Here is an 18,438-nt window from a genome sequence, read left to right as displayed (position 1 = left end):
AATAATCATGGTTACTAATAAATACTCAGACATAATATGATATAGAAAAGCCATTTTTAATTCGTCATATATGGAATTCGGCACCCTAACCAGTAAAATACAACTTGCAAAAATGCTTTATCCAACTTTACGATGAGATCACATCTCATGTAAAAAGTTGACTCTACTGCCCATCTTGGTTAGATCTCTCATCCGCCCATTATACGTTTTTAATATTTTAGCAAGAAGTCCGACACGTTTCACGTGTAGTAATACACTTGTATACCGGAACACGTGGTGGTGAATTTTGAGTTCCTTTTGTTGCCTGATGCAATGCCCAAGGGAGAAAGTAGTACAGTTTCATTATTTAACGGCTGTGGACAATACAGAGAGAGAAACTAGTAGTAGTTTTTTTGGGTTGAAAAATATACTATACACAAAGCAATTATTCATATCTCAATCACATAACAGAAAAACTCAGATCTTTACCAAAATTAGCTTCACTGCAAATCACTCTACAAAGAAAACATCAGATAGTGATCTCCTTCAAATCATTCTCATCTTCTCCAAAGTATCTTACAAAGATTAGGTAAATTCTCAGCTTCTTTTTTCAGATTTTTTTTTGGAGAATTTTAGGGTTGATTGATAGTGATTGTTGTTCATTTTTAGTTCAATTCTTTTTGAGTTTTGGATTGATAAAGACTGTGATTGTTTCTTGTTTGTATTTGATGATTAGAGACAAGAATTTATCATTTGATTCATTTCTATTATTAGTAGTACTGGGTTACTGATTTTATGTTTATGAAGAGGAATATTTGAGCTAGATTTGTTTAAATTACTTGTTTGATCTGTTCAAATCATGGTTTTTGATTAGTCTTGTGTTCAAGTGTTTATTTAATTGAGAGTTTTCTGTTGATGAATCAATTGAGGGATGCATGTTGTTAGTGATTGTCATGATTTAGGGTTAGTTATGAGACATGCATGTTAATTGAGTGAAATTCAACTGTTGCATGTCAAAATTGGGTGTTTGTAATGATGGATCCTTGGATATATATAAATGGACATATTGATTGATGTTGTTGTTGTTTGATGATATTGAGAGGGGAGATTTGTTCTTTGTTTTAGGATGGAATAGCTCTGGTAAATACTTCACTAGTCTTTTAGGATAAAAGTTTTGTTCCGCGGATGTGGGAGGATTTAGTATAGGAAACACATGACAATCTTACGTCGTTCCTCCTAGTTTGTGTTGACCGCCGAACAGATGTGCATGTACGTTAGGATTGATATAAGCGGAAATTGTGGATCCTTGATGCTTCTTGTGAAATATGCCGGTTAACAAACTAACCCTGTTAACATTGTGGTATGATGGCATTATATGGATTTGATCACGTAGATTGGATTTTTGTTCGTTCTTTACTTTAGGAAAGTTCGGTTGCGCTGAGAGAAGAAAATTGCTTATTTATAATTACTAAAGATTTCATCCCATTTGGGAGATTATTATCTCTGACAGATAACGACTTATTAAAGTTCCGAATCAGGCCTGCCACTTGGAAAAGTTGGTCGTTTCTGCTATTACCGGTATACATGAACACATGGATGTTTTTGTGCATGTTTTTTTCCCCGCATAGTATTACTGCCCACTGTAAGGCGGCTTATTTTTATGGTTCTCAAATTTCTTGTTTTGATAGGAAACTTTGTTTGAAGTTTTCTTGTTGACTGTGAGCTTATTATCCCGTCGAAACTAAACCAGTATCCATAAGTGGGAATATTATGTTCAGTATGAGTTTCGTACTTTTGGCTGTAGTAACGGAAAGTAACGGAACTCATGCAGTCATTTTGTTTTCCTTTTCTCTTTTAATCACTGCCGTTTTTCTCGGAACTGATTGTATAAAGACACTTCAAAATTGGCTTATATACTTCCTATATCTGATAGCTCCTTAACTGCATGCTGATGTAGATGATCGGCTAAATACATAGATAAGGTTTATTAGGAAAAGTGTTCGTTCTTGCATCATACATGTTCATAATAAGTTAATAATATATTTGCATACAAAAGAAATCTAGCTATTGCTTTTTCAACGTGTTGCGACATATGTTTACCTTCAATCAGTTGATTAGACGAAGAATTAGGTCCTTTTTTCTTTGAGGATGATCCTTTGATACTTTTTTCATTGTGCTGTTTGCTGATTCCAGAGTTGTTGTGATCAAGAACAAAGAGGATTTATCTGGCTGGCCTTCTTAATAAGGTGGCTCGTGGAGACAGGTACGTTAATTTTTCGAGAGTTGAGAAGTTTCTGTTGAGGGCATAAAATTGCAATGTAGGAGTGGTTAGAATTCATTGGTTTTCTTATCTAGCTTCAACGATAGTGAAACTGTATGCCCCTATGGATCAAATGGATGTCAAATGAACTGCCATAATAAACATTCCTTATTTAAGGTGCCTGCAGTTATCATTATCTAAGCAAGGATATTGTGTATAACAAATTCTGTGCTCAGTATTTCTTTATCTACTTGTGTTTTTACGATGCTGATGTGGTGTTTATGATTCACCTCCATCTGTGTGAGATGTTTGTTTTTCAATCAGAGTGCCTGGTTGCTTGACCAGGGTGGTAGGGCAAATGTCCATGAATGTCCTTTTTAGGTTGGTGGCCAAGGTTCTTACTCAGCTAGATCTTCTTCAAGTGGGTTAATGTAGTTCAATAAATTCATATTATTCAAAGACTACTTTTGCTAAACATAATACATCGATTATTGATTCACGACAGATGCGGATGTGTTGTTGGTTATAAATGATCACAATATGTTAGCTTAATACTCATTTAGTCTGCAACACTTTTTGATGATTTAATTTGCATCATAGTAAGGAAGTTAGAATGTACGAAGTTTGAGGAAAAATGATACAATCACAGTTGTAGATAGAAGCCATCGATCAAATAATAAGTTACAATAGTTGGAGACAAAAGCTATCAGTTTGTGTCGTTTGAAGTATTATACTAATATGAGAGAAGCCAACTTAGAAAAAGCATGCCTAGATTATTAATTACTCAATGAAAGGAGTTTGCCATTGGGTTTGATCTGCCAATCGCTGTACTCTTTTATTTCATTCACCATTAATTTTCTCTAAGATACAGCGGTATTTCATTTTACCAACTTGTAGGGAAAATGGGGGACGCACCAGACTTCTTACCGAAGGGTTGGATTATGGAAACCAGACCGAAACAAAATGGTACTACATATAAGGTACCAACAATTCTGTCACATATCTACTTACTTTTATCTATTGATCACCTTTCTGTTTACCACTTCTAGCCATGTTTTAATCACCTCAGTTTGTGCCACCTTTGGGTTTATTTTTCGTCAGTGCTTCAAATAATCTTTGTATGCGTGATTTAGCTCCGCGACATCACTGTGTAGATTTCTAGATTCCTTTGAGTAACTTAGGGTAATCCTTCAGTACTTGGTTCTCCTTTGGGGTTTTCCTTTGTTCCTTTCCTTCCCTTTTTGTTTCTCTTCTATGGTGTAGTCAAGCGCCACAAGAGGAAGACCAAATGCTAACTCATTGCCTTTTCTTGTTTTGGTGATAAAGCTGTCAACTGTTCGGGATAAAATTCTTATATTGTTGGATGTTGATACAGGTTTACATTGCTCCATCCTCCGGGTTGAAGTTCCAGTCCAAGAAAAAAGTGTTTGAGTATCTTAACAATGAAGATCTCAGCAAAAGATCAAGTTCAAGTAAAAGAGGCGCTGCAAGCAAAGTTCGTATATTTATTTGATACTTCTTTGCAGTTAGCTTCTTGTGATTTTTAACTTTGCTCAGTTAACTGAAAAGATGCCAATGGATTTGATCTGCCAGTTTCTTTGTTCTTAGTTCTAGTCATTCTGAAATTTCTCTAAAGTACGGTGTGTCGGTGTTGTTTGACTTTACTAGCTTGCGAGGAAAACAGAGGAATCACCTGATTACTTGCCAAAAGGTTGGATAGTGGAAATCAGACCGAAACAAAATGGTGATACATATAAGGTACGTACATGTTCTCTGCATATCAACTTACCTTTATCTGTTAATCGATTTACCACTTTTGGTCATGCTTTGATTACCTTTCATTGTACCACCTTTGGGTCTATTTTTCATCAGTGCTTCGCAGAATCTTTGTATGCAAAATTTGCCTCTACCCGCTTTACCTCATAGATAACCAAATTCCTTAGACTAATTTTCATCGTCCATGTGTGTAATTTACGGTAATCCTCCATTACCTGGTTCTACTTTGGGGTTTCCCTTCATTTTCTCTTTTTGTTTTTTATCTTATGGTATAGTCAAGCATCACAAGGGTTGCCAGAGACTTGATCGATGCTCTCTTGTTGTCGTCATAAAGTAGTCAACTCTTCATGGATAAAAAATATAATTTGTTGTTAATGCAGCGGTACATTGCTCCATCCGGGCAGAAGTTCAACGCCAGGAAAAAAGTGTTTGAGTTTCTCAACATTGAAGATCCCAGCAACAGCTCAAGATCAAGTGAAAGAGGCTCTGATGTGTCCACAAGCCAAGTTCGTATATTTATATGTTACCTTTTCACATTTTTGGCATTTGATTATTTTCCTGTTACACAAGCCAAGTTCGTATATTTATATGTTACCTTTTCACATTTTTGCATTTGATTATTTTGCTGTTATATATACCTAATTATATGCAGACATTCTAATTTTTCATCTATCCTCTAGGCTACAACTCCATGCAAAGATACAGGGGACGCGTTACCAGCCGGATGGGTCTCAGGAGTGAAAGTCAGAAAGTCGGACAAATCCAGAAAAGACTCGGTATGGAAAACTTTGAATGTTACTTTCTTCATTAATAGCATCCTTCTGTGTCTGTCAGATTGTATGATATTCAGCAGTTTCTATGAATTTTATCGGTTATGTTTCGTTCCTTCATTCATACTAGCTGCAGACACCCGCTTTGCAGTTTAACATTAAGCGTACTTACCATTTCGTGATAAATTTATGATGTAGTGAAGATACCAGTACCCCCTTGATGAGTGAAAATATTTTCCTCTCCACTTAATGAAATCATGGAATCTGTAACAACAAGAACTTTAAGTTGCCATAATCTAGTGTCTTTTCTGGTCAGGAAGCATGGAAAATTAAACTTATTTAATATGGCACTTTTATTGTTGATATGCTCATATACAACCAAATGTGTAAATTAATTTCATCGGCAAAACATGTTGTAACTGGTATCTAATTGCCACAGTATTACATAGATCCTGTAACCGGATACATTTTCCACTCAAGAAAGGATGTTTTTCGCTATCTAGCTACAGGGGAGATTGGAATACATGCATCAAAACCAAATAATGGAGTCTCCGACACCGTGCAGCTAACAGATGAGGACGACTCTGTAAGTACGCTGTGTCTGCGGGACCTTTGCAGTAAAACTGTTTCATTTTATTGTTTTGAATAGTATGTCTTTATCTTTTTTTGCCTTTAACTATATCCTTCTCTCTTTTCTTTCTTAGCCATCAAATACAGCCAAACGGCGGAAAGTAGAAGACAGTACAGTGACAAGATGCCTTTTCACAGGCCAGAGTACAAATGGGATGACAGTGGACAGTAACCAGATGCAAGACCCACCTGCGATTAAGGAAGAGCCAATCTCGAATGAAATGACAGTGGACAGCAACCAGATGCAAGACCCACCTGCAATTAAGGAAGAACCAATCTCGAATCATGCCTCAGTTCAAGGTACGTAACCTTTTTGAAGGGGAAAAAATATGTGCTCTCTTTTTCTTCTTTTTATAACCATTATTACCATGAGGATGATGTGTACAGTACACTCCTCTTTCTAGTTGGGTTGTTTGAGCATTTGGCTGTAAAGATATACAGTACGCCCCTCATTCTAGTTTGAGTTGTTTGAGCATTTGGCTGTATTCTGTAAAACTTCTCCTAGAATAACTTGAAGCAATACAAGATAATTAGCGTAGAGGTCAATCCTACATCAGTAATCGTTTTGTTGCTTCCTTGAACTATGTTACCAGTTTTATAACCAGTCAAATAGATGTTGAGTGCGGCAAGTGGTTTTGCCATTTGGATTCCCATTTCTCGTATGTGGTATATGAAAAGTCTAATCGAAAGGGTTTTTTTAGCATCACAATTTAGACTACCTTATTTGAGGTCATTTGCGTTGGATTAAAGTTTCCTGTTTTGTAGGTTCAGAAACTGTTAGTCCCGATAATTCGAAGAAAGGCCGAGTGCTACGTTCTGGAAAAACCCTTGATACAGTATTACCTGCACCAGGGATCTCTGCGGACTCCAATGATTCAAAGAAAGGCCAAATGCTACGTTCAGGAAAAACCCATGTTACAGCTTCACTTGATGATTCAAAGAAAGGCCGAATGCTACGTTCTGGAAAGACCTTTGTGGCAACTTTACCTGCATCAGAGATCTCTCCAGACTCCGACGATTCAAAGAAAGGGAAACTGCTATGTTCTGGACAAACCCTTGGTACAGCTTTACCTGCACCAGAGATCTCTCCAGACTCTGATGATTCAGAGAAAGGCGGACTGCTATGTTCTGGAAAAACCCTTGGCAAAGCTTTACCTGCACCGGAGATCTCTCCTGATTCCGATGATTCAAAGAAAGGACAACTGCTATGTTCTGGACAAACCCCTGGTACAGCTATACCTGCACCAGAGATTCCTCCAGACTCCTATGATTCAAAGAAAGGCCGCCTGCTACGTTCTGGAAAAACCCATGGTACAGCTTTACCTGCACCAAAGATCTCTCCAGACTCCAATGATTTAAATAAAGGCCGACTGCTACGTTGTGGAAAAACCCTTGGTACAGCTTCACTTGCTCAAGAGAACTCTCCGAAGAAGCAACTGAAGGAAATTAAATGCAGGGTCGGAAAAAGACAAAACAAAAGAAATCATGTTAAAACTAGCAAAACTAAAGAAGAATCCGGTTCCCCTCTCCAGGCTTCTAAACGACTGTCTGGAGTTGAAGTTGAACCCATGCTTGACTTGGAAATTGGCAGTCGAAAGAGTGTGGTGGCATCTTTACGTGAAGTAACTAGAGGTAAAGCAACTAATTCCAATCATCAGGTACTAGAGCCTGTAGACCAAATTGGTTCTGCTTTGGAGCCGAAAACCGCAATCAGAGGTAGGGAAAGTAGAGGAGTTCAGATGGAGTGTGAAAAAGCGAACCAGAAAGATGGAGACACAAAGAAGACTCACGAGCTGGTAGAGCCTAAAATCTTAACCAGAGGTATGGAAAGTGGAGGATTGCAGTGTGAAAAGGCAAGACATAAAGATGGAGACACTGAGAAGACCAATTTGCTGGAAGACCAAATTGGTTCTTTGGAACCCAAATTTGTAACTAGAGGTAAGGGAAGTGGTGAAGTTCGATTAGAGCGTGAAAACACAAGCCGTAAAGTTGGAGGTGCGGAGATGATCGATGGGCTGGTAGACCGAATTGGTTCTGCTTCGGAACCCAAATCCTTAACTAGTGGTAAAAAAAGTGGAAAAGTTCAGTTAGACTGTAAAAGAACAAATCATATAGATGGAAATACGGAAAATACTCATGAGCTGGTAAACGGAATTGGTTTTGCTTTGGAGCCCAAAACCATAACTGAAGGTGTGTACAGTGGAGAAGTGCAATTGGAGTGTGAAAAAGCAATCCATACAGATAGAGTCACGGAGAAGATCAGTGAGAAACCAGCTTGTTTGATGGACTTGCCATTTGGAGATATCTGGCGTGATCCATGCTTGGAATTTGCAGTCAAAACTCTTATAGGAGAAACCAAAATCCTAAGTGGCGGCAAGGAAAATGGAGAAACTCTGTTGGAGTGTAAACAAGAGATCCATAAAGATAGAGGCATGGAGAAGACTATTGAGAAACCAGAATGTTCGATGAACTTGCCATTTGGAGATTCCTGGCCAGATCCATGCTTGGAGTTTGCATTCAAAACTCTTACAGGGGATCCCCAAATCTTACCTAATGAAAGTGGAGAAGTTCAGCTGGAGTGTGGAAAGGCGATCCATCAAAATAGAGACATGGAGAAGATCAATGAGAAACCAGAATGTTCAATGAGCTTGCCATTTGAAGATATCTGGCGTGATCCATGCTTGGAATTTGCATTCAAAACTCTTACGGGGGATTCCAAAACCATATCTGCAGGTAAGGAAAGTGGAGAAGATAAGTTGGATTGTGAAAAGGCAATAGGTAAAGATAAAGACACAGAGAAGACCAATGGAAAACCAGAATGTTCGATGAACTCGCTATTTGGAAATTCCTGGCCTGATCCGTGCTTAGAATTCGCATTTGAAACACTTACAGGGGGATCCAAAACCATATTTGTAGGTAATGGAAGTGTTGAAGTCCAGTCACAGTGTGAAAAAGCAACCTGCACAGCTAGAGACATGGAGAAGACCAAAGAGAAACCAGAATGTTCGTTGAACTTGCCATTTGGCGATTCCTGGCCTGATCCATGCTTAGAGTTTGCAATCAAAACGCTTACAGGGGATTTTCCCATGGAAGGTGATTTGACAATTCAAGATTATTTCCATCCAAGTCAAACCCCAAATACAAGAGACAATGGAGTAAATGGGTCTTGCCAAATTAGCAATCAGTTCAGGTTTGATCCACCTGAAAAGTCAGCGTCCCAGCTTCAGTTGCAGAAGAGTCCAGGGTTTTCAGCTCAAGGTAATGCAAATAGGTCAACTTATGGAGCAAAGAATGGGTTCCAGCAAAAACATATTGCTGGTAATGGACAAAACTCCATAAACAGGTAAAGTGAACAGAATAGTCTTTCCTTTTTTGTAAATCAAATGTAGGAAAAGAAAATATGTACAAATGACAAAAGGGTGTTTCAGATGAACTATTGAGTATCATTTTGGAGCTTCATCCTTAACCATGTTTTCTTATATTTCTTGACGCAACTGTTGTGGTAGCGAACTGCGAGTTGTTGTAGTTTGAGGCAGACACTTCACACTTAACGTCTATTACTTGTCTTGGCCAAGCATAAGTTTGTAATTGTCGCATTTGTGTGCATTGGAGGCAAAATTAGATCAAGTATAATATCATTTGGGTTCATCAAAAACGTAATATTGCAGCAAAGAAAAAAGAACGATCCAAAAAGACTATCAATTGTTGCTAAAATCATTTCTTATAAATGAACTCAGGAGTAAAGAAGCAGCATCAATAGGCGCTTTTCAAACAAGTTCTTCCTCGGATAGTTAGCACTACAAGATAGAGTTTTTAACCCAAAGAAAATGCACACAGTATCATCAAACGATCAAATCTATTTGGACAGGAAGAAAATGCACACAGTATCATCAAACGATCAAATCTATTTGGACAGGAAGAAAATGCACAATGCACAATATGTGCAGACTCTTTCTCTATCAAGACTGATTCCAGCCTCCATAAGTCTCTTCCTCTTCACCAACTCCCCTGCTCTGCAATGGCAAATAGAAAATAAACAATATATAAGCACAATGCACCAGGCGCTTGAAAAGTATTTGATAATTCGCCAAAAGGAAAAAGCATACACAACAGGCAGGTCAATCTTATACTAGTAGAAAGAAATAGATATGCAGAGAGAGAACCTCCTCAGATCTGAATACAAGGCTGAGTTTAATCTCCCCACAATATTCCTGGTCCTTCACCACATTGTAAACAGCTTCTGGCACACTTCCTCCTTCAAACACCGGTTCCAGAGGAATGCTGCAAGGGGCATATAAAATTTTCAGAAGCAACATAGAAACCATGATCATTTTCATTATATATGTGACAATTATACTACAAAGAATTCATAATTCCATGCGAACAGCTGCAGATATCTCTTGACTCATGAATTTTGATTGTTATAGATAATTGATGGAAATCCTACTTAGAATTAGTGTCGAGAAATTTTATGTATAAGATTTACATTGATGATTTACTGCACATGCAAAGATAATACTCACGTTGCTTCTCCAACAAGATCATCCTCAGTACCAGCATCACTATCCAATAGTTTGATAACAAGCTCGGATGCGCCTTCTGAGACAGTAAAGACAAAGCTTTCATTCCATTCTGGGTCAGAACCTTTCCCTGCATCATCAAATAAAAATGAGAAAGGATTATAACCCATGGCCTCTAAATGTTAAAAAACAAATCCAATCTCGACACCATTGTAATCATAGTGGTGAATTGAAAATTATTAGGGAGTGTTTTCCACGAGATGAGTCGTGATAGCCAAATCTGTAACATCTATAGTTCCATCACATTACGGCCTCAAAGCACAGACGTGCAATTTCATTTGGATGTTTTACATTCTCACACAGAATCCACAATTAGGTGACTTACGATCAAATGAAATAGAGAGCACAAAGGAAAACTAGATGGCTAGGAAGTTTACCTGCAGCAACACTGCTTTTCTTTTCCTGAGTTCGCAATGTTAGGACAGCATATGGATCCATGTTACCTGCTCAATTATAAACAATTGAATCTCATAAGCAAGGCAACCAAGTACTAAAATAAAATCAAGCTCCAGCACACGTCTACTTGATGCCAAAAAAAACACTTTTAAATGTAACTATGGATCCTCACATTCGAATCTTTCAGGAAAAAATATCAAAGTGTTATCTCTATTTTGCCTTTGATCATGACAACAAATTCATCAACTCTGTATTCAACAAGCATAATTGAGAAGATTTTTTTTTTTTTTGGAAAAGTGATCAAACTTTATGCAAGTCAACCACCAAAGACCAAAAGTCTAAATTCATTGAATCAATAATACTCAAAAGATCCCATCAAAATTCAATAACATAAAGTATTAGATCTGATCAAAATAATTAAAGCAAGAAACAGATCTCACAAACAAATCAAGATCTAATGATAAAATCTAATGTGGAAATCAAAGGTTCAGAATGATCAAAATGATGGGAAAAAAGAAGAAAAAACTTACATAGATAATCAGTGTTTTCAAGACCTTTAGCACTGATCAAAACTACATCCAATGTTCCTGAAGGCATCTTTGTGAATGAATTTCTGCAAAAGTTTGTCTTTGATTCAATATAATTTTATCCAATTCCGCTTTGTTGAAAAGACAAATTTTGCAGAAGTTTTTTCTTCACAACTTTTGCAAAATTGCAGCTTTGGCCTGTTTATATAGGAAATAATGTCCTCCCTTTTCCATTTCCTTCTTTTTGAAACTGGCAGTCACGATGGTGGACCCCGTTGTCCATTATGTTCAACTGTTACTGGGGTGGGACTATGGAATCTCCTTGACCTTGACTGGTCATGTTCTTGTCAACGGAAAGGTCATTTTTCATCCGATAGCGAGGCCGGGGCTTTACATTTTACTATTTATTTTTCATGGCTGTTAATGGGGTGCCATATTGCTTGGAGGTGTACCAAGAACCAAATAAGATAATTGGTACCCCTATTAGTAATGTTGTTATTTTTGGCCGAGTCTTTTGTCTAGGGTAATTTGATCAATTTGGTTGGCATGGCATAGTTAGCTTGGCCAGTGAGTTTTGTACAACATTGCTAATAGGGGTACCAAATTAAGTGGGGGTGTACCAAAATTATGATAAGACAAAACAGATTGTCATATAAGACAAAACAATTTTTGTCTTGGTTTGGTACACCCCCACTAAACCTGGCACCCCAACAAATCAAAGTCTGTACATAGTGTGAAAAAGTGATTTTGGATAGGGTTCCCCCACCCCACCCCCGAAACAGGAAGCAGATATATTATTTAAGTAGAATTACATAACACCATTGTACCAAAAAAAAAAAAAAAATTACATAACATCAGACTAATTTCATCATCCCTTATAATATCATCCAAATAAGATGGGATGGTATTCCAAAAGTCCTTTTTTTTAATAAATAAACAGGGAAACCCCGAAATTACAATGAGAACCCAAAAACAAGGCTTATAACTAAGTGACTTCCAAACAGTATTCCGTAACCTGAATCCCGTACCCAGAATCTCCACCGGACAATCAAACCGTAACAGTAGAACAACAGCACCACCCGCCTTTACGGGAGAACTTGAATCGATGAGACTTGATTCACAGCTCAGAAGAACAACAATTTTTTTAATAACCAAACCCATCTGAGCGAAATCTCTTCCAAAAGAAGAGATACCACAAATTTCATCTTGAATCCCATCTTCAAAGGATGGTACAAAGAAAGTGTGCCGGAGAAACCAACACAACTTTATTTCCCACCAGAAAAGACATAGATCAACACTACTCTTGAGGATAGCAACCATCAGATGAGAAACAACGAACCCAGATACCCAAGAAAAGGTCACAAGATCATGGATTACAGGAACTAAGTAAGGAAGGATAAAAAATAGCATAAGCCTAAAACTAACATCCAAAAGTAAACAACACCTAACTGTAACTAGGTCAATAGACAAACCTATAACAATTAGAACACCAAAAGATAAAACAAAATAAACTAAAAACCGATCTGCACCATCAAAGGAAAATCCCAAACTGAAAAGCTTAGGTGAAAATGATGTCAAACAAAAACTAGTTGTTGATGCCTCTTTCTGCTTGTAGAACAACACTGAGATAGATGATAAGCTTTGATTTTTCATCACTGCAAAGATAAAATAGTCACCCAATACAACCCAACCTTTTTCTCTAACTGATACGACCAAATTTTGAATTTCTTCAAAATCATGCACATGCCGGAAAAGTCGTCGTGACGATGAAGATCCAAACCAATCATGAACGTTTCAGCCCCAAATAAACAACAAACTGAGAAAACCTCTAGAGAATGTCCAGAGAGGCCATTCCTCATAGGAAGAACAAAAGTAAACTTAAACTACTAAAACAGGAAACTAAAAAGTCAGAAAATAGAGTAAAAATTACAGTAGAGAGGATATTACAGATTTGGAAAGCAATAAAACAAAGGAATCAGCCCAGATCTTCTCCTAATGAAGCCAATCTGAGCAGAATAGGAGGATCCGCCGACGAGTTTTTCGTTTAAGAAGCAGAGAAAGAGAGGTGAGGAAAGAGATAGTGGATCAGGGATGGTATTCCAAAAATCAAAAGAAGCTCTTTCAGTTCTAGTTTTGTGAGCTAATTTACCTGGCTAAATTGGGGCATATGCCACTTAATTGGGGCCTATAACTACATGACAAAATAGGGTCACTAAAAAGTAATTCATGGAAACCCCTTATCCACTATTTTCGTTAATGCCTAATATGCCCTTGTTCAATTAGTGTTAATCCTGAGATCAACTATGAATCAACACTTCTAAAATTTTAATTTTTTTTCAAAAGACTCGATCCAGAATCGATTTATATTAGTTCATTTGTAAATTGATTCTGGGTTGAGTTTTCTCCAAGTGACGATGTAAACCCGGAATCGGGGTTTGATCAATACCCATATAAACCGATTTCTAAAATCGGTTTTTATATATATATCTATATAATCCGATTATGCCTTATTTTCAGAAACAAAATATTCATTACATAGTTTAGGAAATTAGCGCACTACATATGTAGGATTCAGTACGGGAAAATTTGACACATCAAATGCTCGTCAATGAACCTCCGAGCACGTCGGTACAACGTCGTGTATTCTTTGTGGTGAATGAAATTTCTTTTCCCATTACGAATTCTCCATAGCCCGTTGAAACGCTCCAGCTGAAATTCAATGAATTCTTATATGTTAGTATGTGAACTAGTGTAGTTGACATAGGTATAAAAATGATCGCATTACTCACTTTTTCCCTAAGACGATCTCGTGGATGATAGTGGTACACCATATTTCTAACTATTACATACTCTCGCATTGCGCCTTTTATGTAGTTGAATTGAAAAGTCATGTCTCTCCATTTTCGGTTATTGAGATTCGCGGTACGCCCATAAAAGAACTCTTTAACTCTCTTCCAAAACATTGAATAGATTTCATTCGGACGTTCACGGAACGTATTAGCAAACGATTTAACCAGACACAAATCTTCAAACGGTTCCCATTCCATTTTCTAGGCTAAGTGTGTGATGTGGGATTGCCTCAAAGAGGTTGTCCTTATATAGATAAAGGCTTAACGGATATTTTTTTTTTTTTTGAATTCAATTCAAACAATCGAATTTTATATATGACCACATAAACCAATTTTGTCCTTACAAAATCATATAAATTTGCCTCTAACAGATCGGGCTTTTGTAATGCACATGTAATCCGATTCTCAAAGTTACAGAACTATTCTTCCTAAAAATCGGATTACATATTTATACATATAAACCGATTGTTAAAGTTACAGAACTTTTCTTCTTAGCAATCGGATTACATAGATGTAGATATAACCCGATTATAAAACTGAACCTTTGGGAAACTGTCAGAATCGGATTACATATAGTTATATATAAACCGATTCTGACAGAAAGAATGTCAGAATCCTTCATTTTTTCCACACACAATAGGTCATTCATAAACTAGAAACCAGATTAAGTCATTCATAAACTAGGAGTATAACCAAACATGATTCGACAATAAGTTTAAGGCAAGACATAAGTTTTGACTCCATAATTATCCACACTGAAATACATAAACATGAATATAACGATTCATTCATGAACATCCCCACCACGACCCCATCCACTGCGTCCTCGTTTACCAGGTTGGGCGCTGCTTGATGCACCTTCATACATCTTTTTTTTTTTTTTTGGGGGGGGGGGGGGGGGGTGTAACAACGTCCTCTTCTTCTTTGGATCCTCCTCCTCCTCATAATCATCATCATCTTGCTCCCCAAAATTTGCACCAGCTTCTACATTTTCGAGACCGTTCAATTCATCTATCAGCTTTTCATTGGCCTTCACATTTTTCCCTTCCCTGATTTCTAACTTTGCTTGGTTTATCAAGTGTCTGACTCTTCTTCTCTGTTTCAATTTTAAATAACAAACATTCAATATATAATGCTAAAACCATTAACAAAATCGTAATTGAGTAACAATACGCACCAAGTAATCGAGAGCCGTATCTTTGTCCTCTATCTTGGGCCTCTCATATACTCGTATCACTCGAGTATGCGAAACATTGAGGTACCACGGCATGTAACCCGGAATTGCCTCGTCATCTGTTCGAGATGGACCATCCAAAGGATATTTGTGAAAGGCTCTGTTTTCCCAATAATCACATGATGGGAAAGGCTTGTGAACAATGGCAATATCATTATCAAATTATTATTTTTTTGTCTCATTGATGTTGAACATCTTGTGCACCTTTGGGATTTTCCGTACGTAACCGCATTGTTTTGCGACTCTCGTTGGGTTGTACATTACATATCCTCTTGGATGAAACAAAGGGCCAGAATACGAACTTTGCTTTGGGCACCCAACCTTCTTTCCTTTTCCTTTAGCCAAAGCCTCCTTCTAAGGATCAAAGACAACATCATTCGTCGTCAAGTTGTCTAACTGCCGTGTCAAATTCAGATAATCCATTTTTTGTTTCTTTGACTTACTTTTGTAGGTGTACTTGTCTCCATAATGCTCTCCGTCCCATTCCTTGTTCTCAAAAGCCCGTTTAGCAAATATTGGGAAGTGCAAATATATTCACGCCTGCAGAAAAGCCATATTCCCTCCGATTTGTTTCCTTTGAGCCCCAGAAGCCTTTCTCAACTCCTTAAACGAGTGTGCAAGGATGGCAGTGCCCCAAGAGTATTCTTGAATCTTTTCAAATGGTTGCAACAGCTGGATAAAGTTGGCGCTCACACGGGCACCAGAAACGTCAGGGAAGATAACAGCTCCCAAGACGTAGAGGACATTTGCTTTGGCCGTGGCGATGATACGTTGCGGCGTCACCTCTTTTCCCTCACGCGAAGCGCCTTTGTTCCCATAAAATTGTCCCTGAGCCTCGAAAGATGGAATATCCTCTATTTTGCCTTGCCTACTAGTATCTCCTTCTTGGTCTTCTCCTCATCCCATTGGAACACTTCCTTAGTCCACGCATAAATCTTGTCCCAATCAAGCTCTTGCGCGTACCCTTTGTGCTTCACGGATTTACCTTCTATGCTTAGCCCGATAATGAACTTCGCATCATTTGGAGTTATCGTCATTTCTCCAAACAGAAGATGTAAAGTATCCATTTCCCCGTAGTATCTCTCGGCAAAGGCGGAACAGAGACGTTTGTCGTAACCAAGATCCAAAACGTCGACCGCAGGTACCAACCCCGTAGAATTGACTAGATTGACTACTTCCGGAACTTCTCCAAGGGTGGATTTTGGTTCTATAAGTGGCCATTGCCTCATCATACTCACTGAAGTTCCTGGCTTCATACGACGAACGACATCCTTGTGATCCTATAAAACAAAACAACCACGATGGACAACAATCAAAACACTACACGGATAATAATGTTTACATTACATAGCATAAGGTTTAGGTACTTACTATGGTATTGTAAATGAAGGAGGCCCAACTTCCTTTGTCACCCCCATAATACCTGTCCTCCATCACCGGGTATCCCTAAAGGTGGATCATCAGGGTCGCGAGCAAACATCTTCAGCGGGTCGGGAATGTGGCCACCTTTCTTCTTCTTTGGAGCTTCTATCTTCTTACCTTTTTCTTTAGCGTCTCCTCCTTGGTCTTGTTCTTGCACTTGTTCTTGAACGACTTCTTTTATCTCTTCATCAACTTCCTTCTCACCTTCTTCTTCATCACTTTCATCATCACCTTCTTTTTCATCATTTTCATCCCCACCTTCTTCTTCATCACCTTCACTCTCATCACTTTCTTCTTCATCACCTTCCTTGCCACCACTTTCTTCCTCATTAACTTCCTCATGAATTTCTTCTTCTTCAACTTGTTTGTCACCACCTTCTTGTTCAGTAGGTTTATCGGAATCATATTCTTCATGTGTTAGTTGCTCCCATTGAGGTGGTGGGTCATTGATGATGATCCCTTTAGCTTTACTCCCCGTGGACCTTTGGTTTCGGTGAGAAGCATTCAAATTTTTACCGTCTTCTCGACGAGGTCGCAAAGCCTTAGGAGTAACAAGGTCATGTTTCCGCTTATATTTTTTTTCGGCTTGCTTTTGTTTCCTGTAGAATGCATTTTTTTTAAGTCAAGGTATATAATCGATTTACTCGATATACATATGAAATCTGATTCCTAACATATAAATTTACAATCGGATTTTTGAAAGTGCTAATGCAAACCGATTCCAGAAATCGGTTTACTCGATATACATATAAAGTCCGATTCTAGACTATACAATAGGTTTTTGTAATCCGATTCCAAAAAAATAAAGTTCTTGGAATATTGGCTACAACAATCGGGCTATTTATACACTAACGTTCCCCAATTCCTTTTCACATACAGAACAATCGGTTTATAAGTTGAAGAACATAATCTGTTTCTAACAAGCATTGGGTTACTTCCCCGTTAACGTAATCTGATTCTGTGAACATTGAAATATTTTGATTTCAAAATTCTCGATTTCTAACCTATTGCATGTTACTAAAACCTAGTTTAGAGGATTGTGTTGACAGAAAAGTACATGATTCGACTCATTTCCTCTTCTTGTGTGATACGAGGCGCTTCTTGTTTCTTGAGCACTTCCTTCGTTTTATTGCGAATCGCTTCAACAGTTCCAGGATTGTTATCACTAGAATAATTCTTGTTAGTAGGATGTTTCATTCTTGATGGTTTAGACATTTTATAGAAGAAACAAAACGATTAATCGTTTTTGGATCGTCGATCATCAACGATTTTTTGTTTCAAAAAAATGGAAAAAGAGGGAATAGAAAGATGAAGAATCGCTTTTTAGGTTAGAATGAAAACTGATTTTAATTAGTTAGGTTTATTATTAAGGATTGATGGGGATAATTTAGTAATATTAATATTTTTTTTGATGATAATTTTGGTAGTTTCCATAAATTTAGACATCCCTTATCATTCTCTTTTTGGGATGAAGAAATCTATAGGCCCCAATTAAGTGGCATAGCTCCCAATTTAGCCAGGCTAATCTATGAGTTGCATGCCTGCATTGTTTCCTAATGGACTTGACTGCATTTAAACAATCCGATTCGAAAATAACATAGTTAACTTTAAGAGTCTTGGCCCATAACACCGCTTCTTTGAACGCCAAGCACTCTATTTGTTCAACATCTAGTCCTCCATTGCAGAATATCCCGCTGATGCCTTATCAATTTCCTGTCTGATCACGAGCTATTAGTCCAATACCATAATTATTATCATTTTTAGATCAGAACTAGTCATAAAAACCCAAGGTGACCAAACTTGTGGTACAAAAACCCCATTCAAATGTTGGGATCCACTAAAACTCCATCTTAAACAAAATTGATACAAAAACTCCAAATTCTTAAAAATTGATATAAAAACCCCAAATTTCAAAATTGGTTTCATCAAATTCTTTGGGGTTTTTGTGTTACTTTTGTTTTGATGGGATTTTTGTGTTACTTTTGTTTTGATGGGTTTTTTGTGGATAAATAGGG

The 18,438-nt window shown here is 37.6% G+C and overlaps 2 protein-coding genes across 3 annotated transcripts; one reads left to right on the top strand and one right to left on the bottom strand.

The window, feature by feature from the left end:
* The first annotated feature begins 370 nt into the window (after positions 1-370).
* On the top strand, positions 371-8,989 carry LOC113274889 (methyl-CpG-binding domain-containing protein 13-like). 2 transcript variants are annotated; one of them, XM_026524303.1, is made up of 10 exons: positions 371-568; positions 2,173-2,242; positions 3,137-3,219; positions 3,615-3,734; positions 3,908-3,997; positions 4,396-4,521; positions 4,696-4,791; positions 5,225-5,371; positions 5,490-5,715; positions 6,187-8,989. In XM_026524303.1, exons 3-10 carry the CDS (start codon positions 3,142-3,144, stop codon positions 8,760-8,762), a joined length of 3,459 nt encoding a protein of 1,152 aa, XP_026380088.1. In that variant the 5' UTR covers positions 371-568; positions 2,173-2,242; positions 3,137-3,141; the 3' UTR covers positions 8,763-8,989. The 2 variants fall into 2 exon arrangements, with proteins under 2 accessions (XP_026380088.1, XP_026380087.1); XM_026524302.1 differs by having other exon boundaries at positions 372-568; positions 6,181-8,989.
* Positions 8,990-9,108: 119 nt separating this feature from the next.
* LOC113274890 (elicitor-responsive protein 3-like) lies at positions 9,109-11,123 on the bottom strand. Its single transcript, XM_026524304.1, has 5 exons — positions 10,922-11,123; positions 10,373-10,438; positions 9,939-10,065; positions 9,579-9,696; positions 9,109-9,428 (listed from the first exon to the last, which is right to left on the bottom strand). Exons 1-5 carry the CDS (start codon positions 10,986-10,988, stop codon positions 9,375-9,377), a joined length of 432 nt encoding a protein of 143 aa, XP_026380089.1. The 5' UTR covers positions 10,989-11,123; the 3' UTR covers positions 9,109-9,374.
* Between the last annotated feature and the right edge of the window lie 7,315 nt (positions 11,124-18,438).

The sequence above is a fragment of the Papaver somniferum genome, chromosome 4, assembly GCF_003573695.1.
Source record: "Papaver somniferum cultivar HN1 chromosome 4, ASM357369v1, whole genome shotgun sequence".
Classification (NCBI taxonomy): Eukaryota; Viridiplantae; Streptophyta; class Magnoliopsida; order Ranunculales; family Papaveraceae; genus Papaver; species Papaver somniferum.
The sequence above is the reverse complement of the archived record's forward strand: the minus strand, read 5'-3'. Positions and strand labels throughout refer to the sequence as shown.

Excerpts from the sequence above, each read along its gene's own strand:
- LOC113274889 (XM_026524302.1), top strand. The coding sequence starts at position 3,142 with ATGGGGGACGCACCAGACTTCTTACCGAAGGGTTGGATTATGGAAACC. Across the intron at positions 3,735-3,907 it reads AAAGAGGCGCTGCAAGCAAA|CTTGCGAGGAAAACAGAGGA; the intron begins GTTCGTATATTT and ends TGACTTTACTAG. Across the intron at positions 4,792-5,224 it reads ACAAATCCAGAAAAGACTCG|TATTACATAGATCCTGTAAC; the intron begins GTATGGAAAACT and ends TAATTGCCACAG.
- LOC113274890 (XM_026524304.1), bottom strand. The coding sequence starts at position 10,988 with ATGCCTTCAGGAACATTGGATGTAGTTTTGATCAGTGCTAAAGGTCTT. Across the intron at positions 9,697-9,938 it reads GATCTTGTTGGAGAAGCAAC|CATTCCTCTGGAACCGGTGT; the intron begins GTGAGTATTATC and ends TGCCCCTTGCAG. Across the intron at positions 9,429-9,578 it reads TTGTATTCAGATCTGAGGAG|AGCAGGGGAGTTGGTGAAGA; the intron begins GTTCTCTCTCTG and ends TTGCCATTGCAG.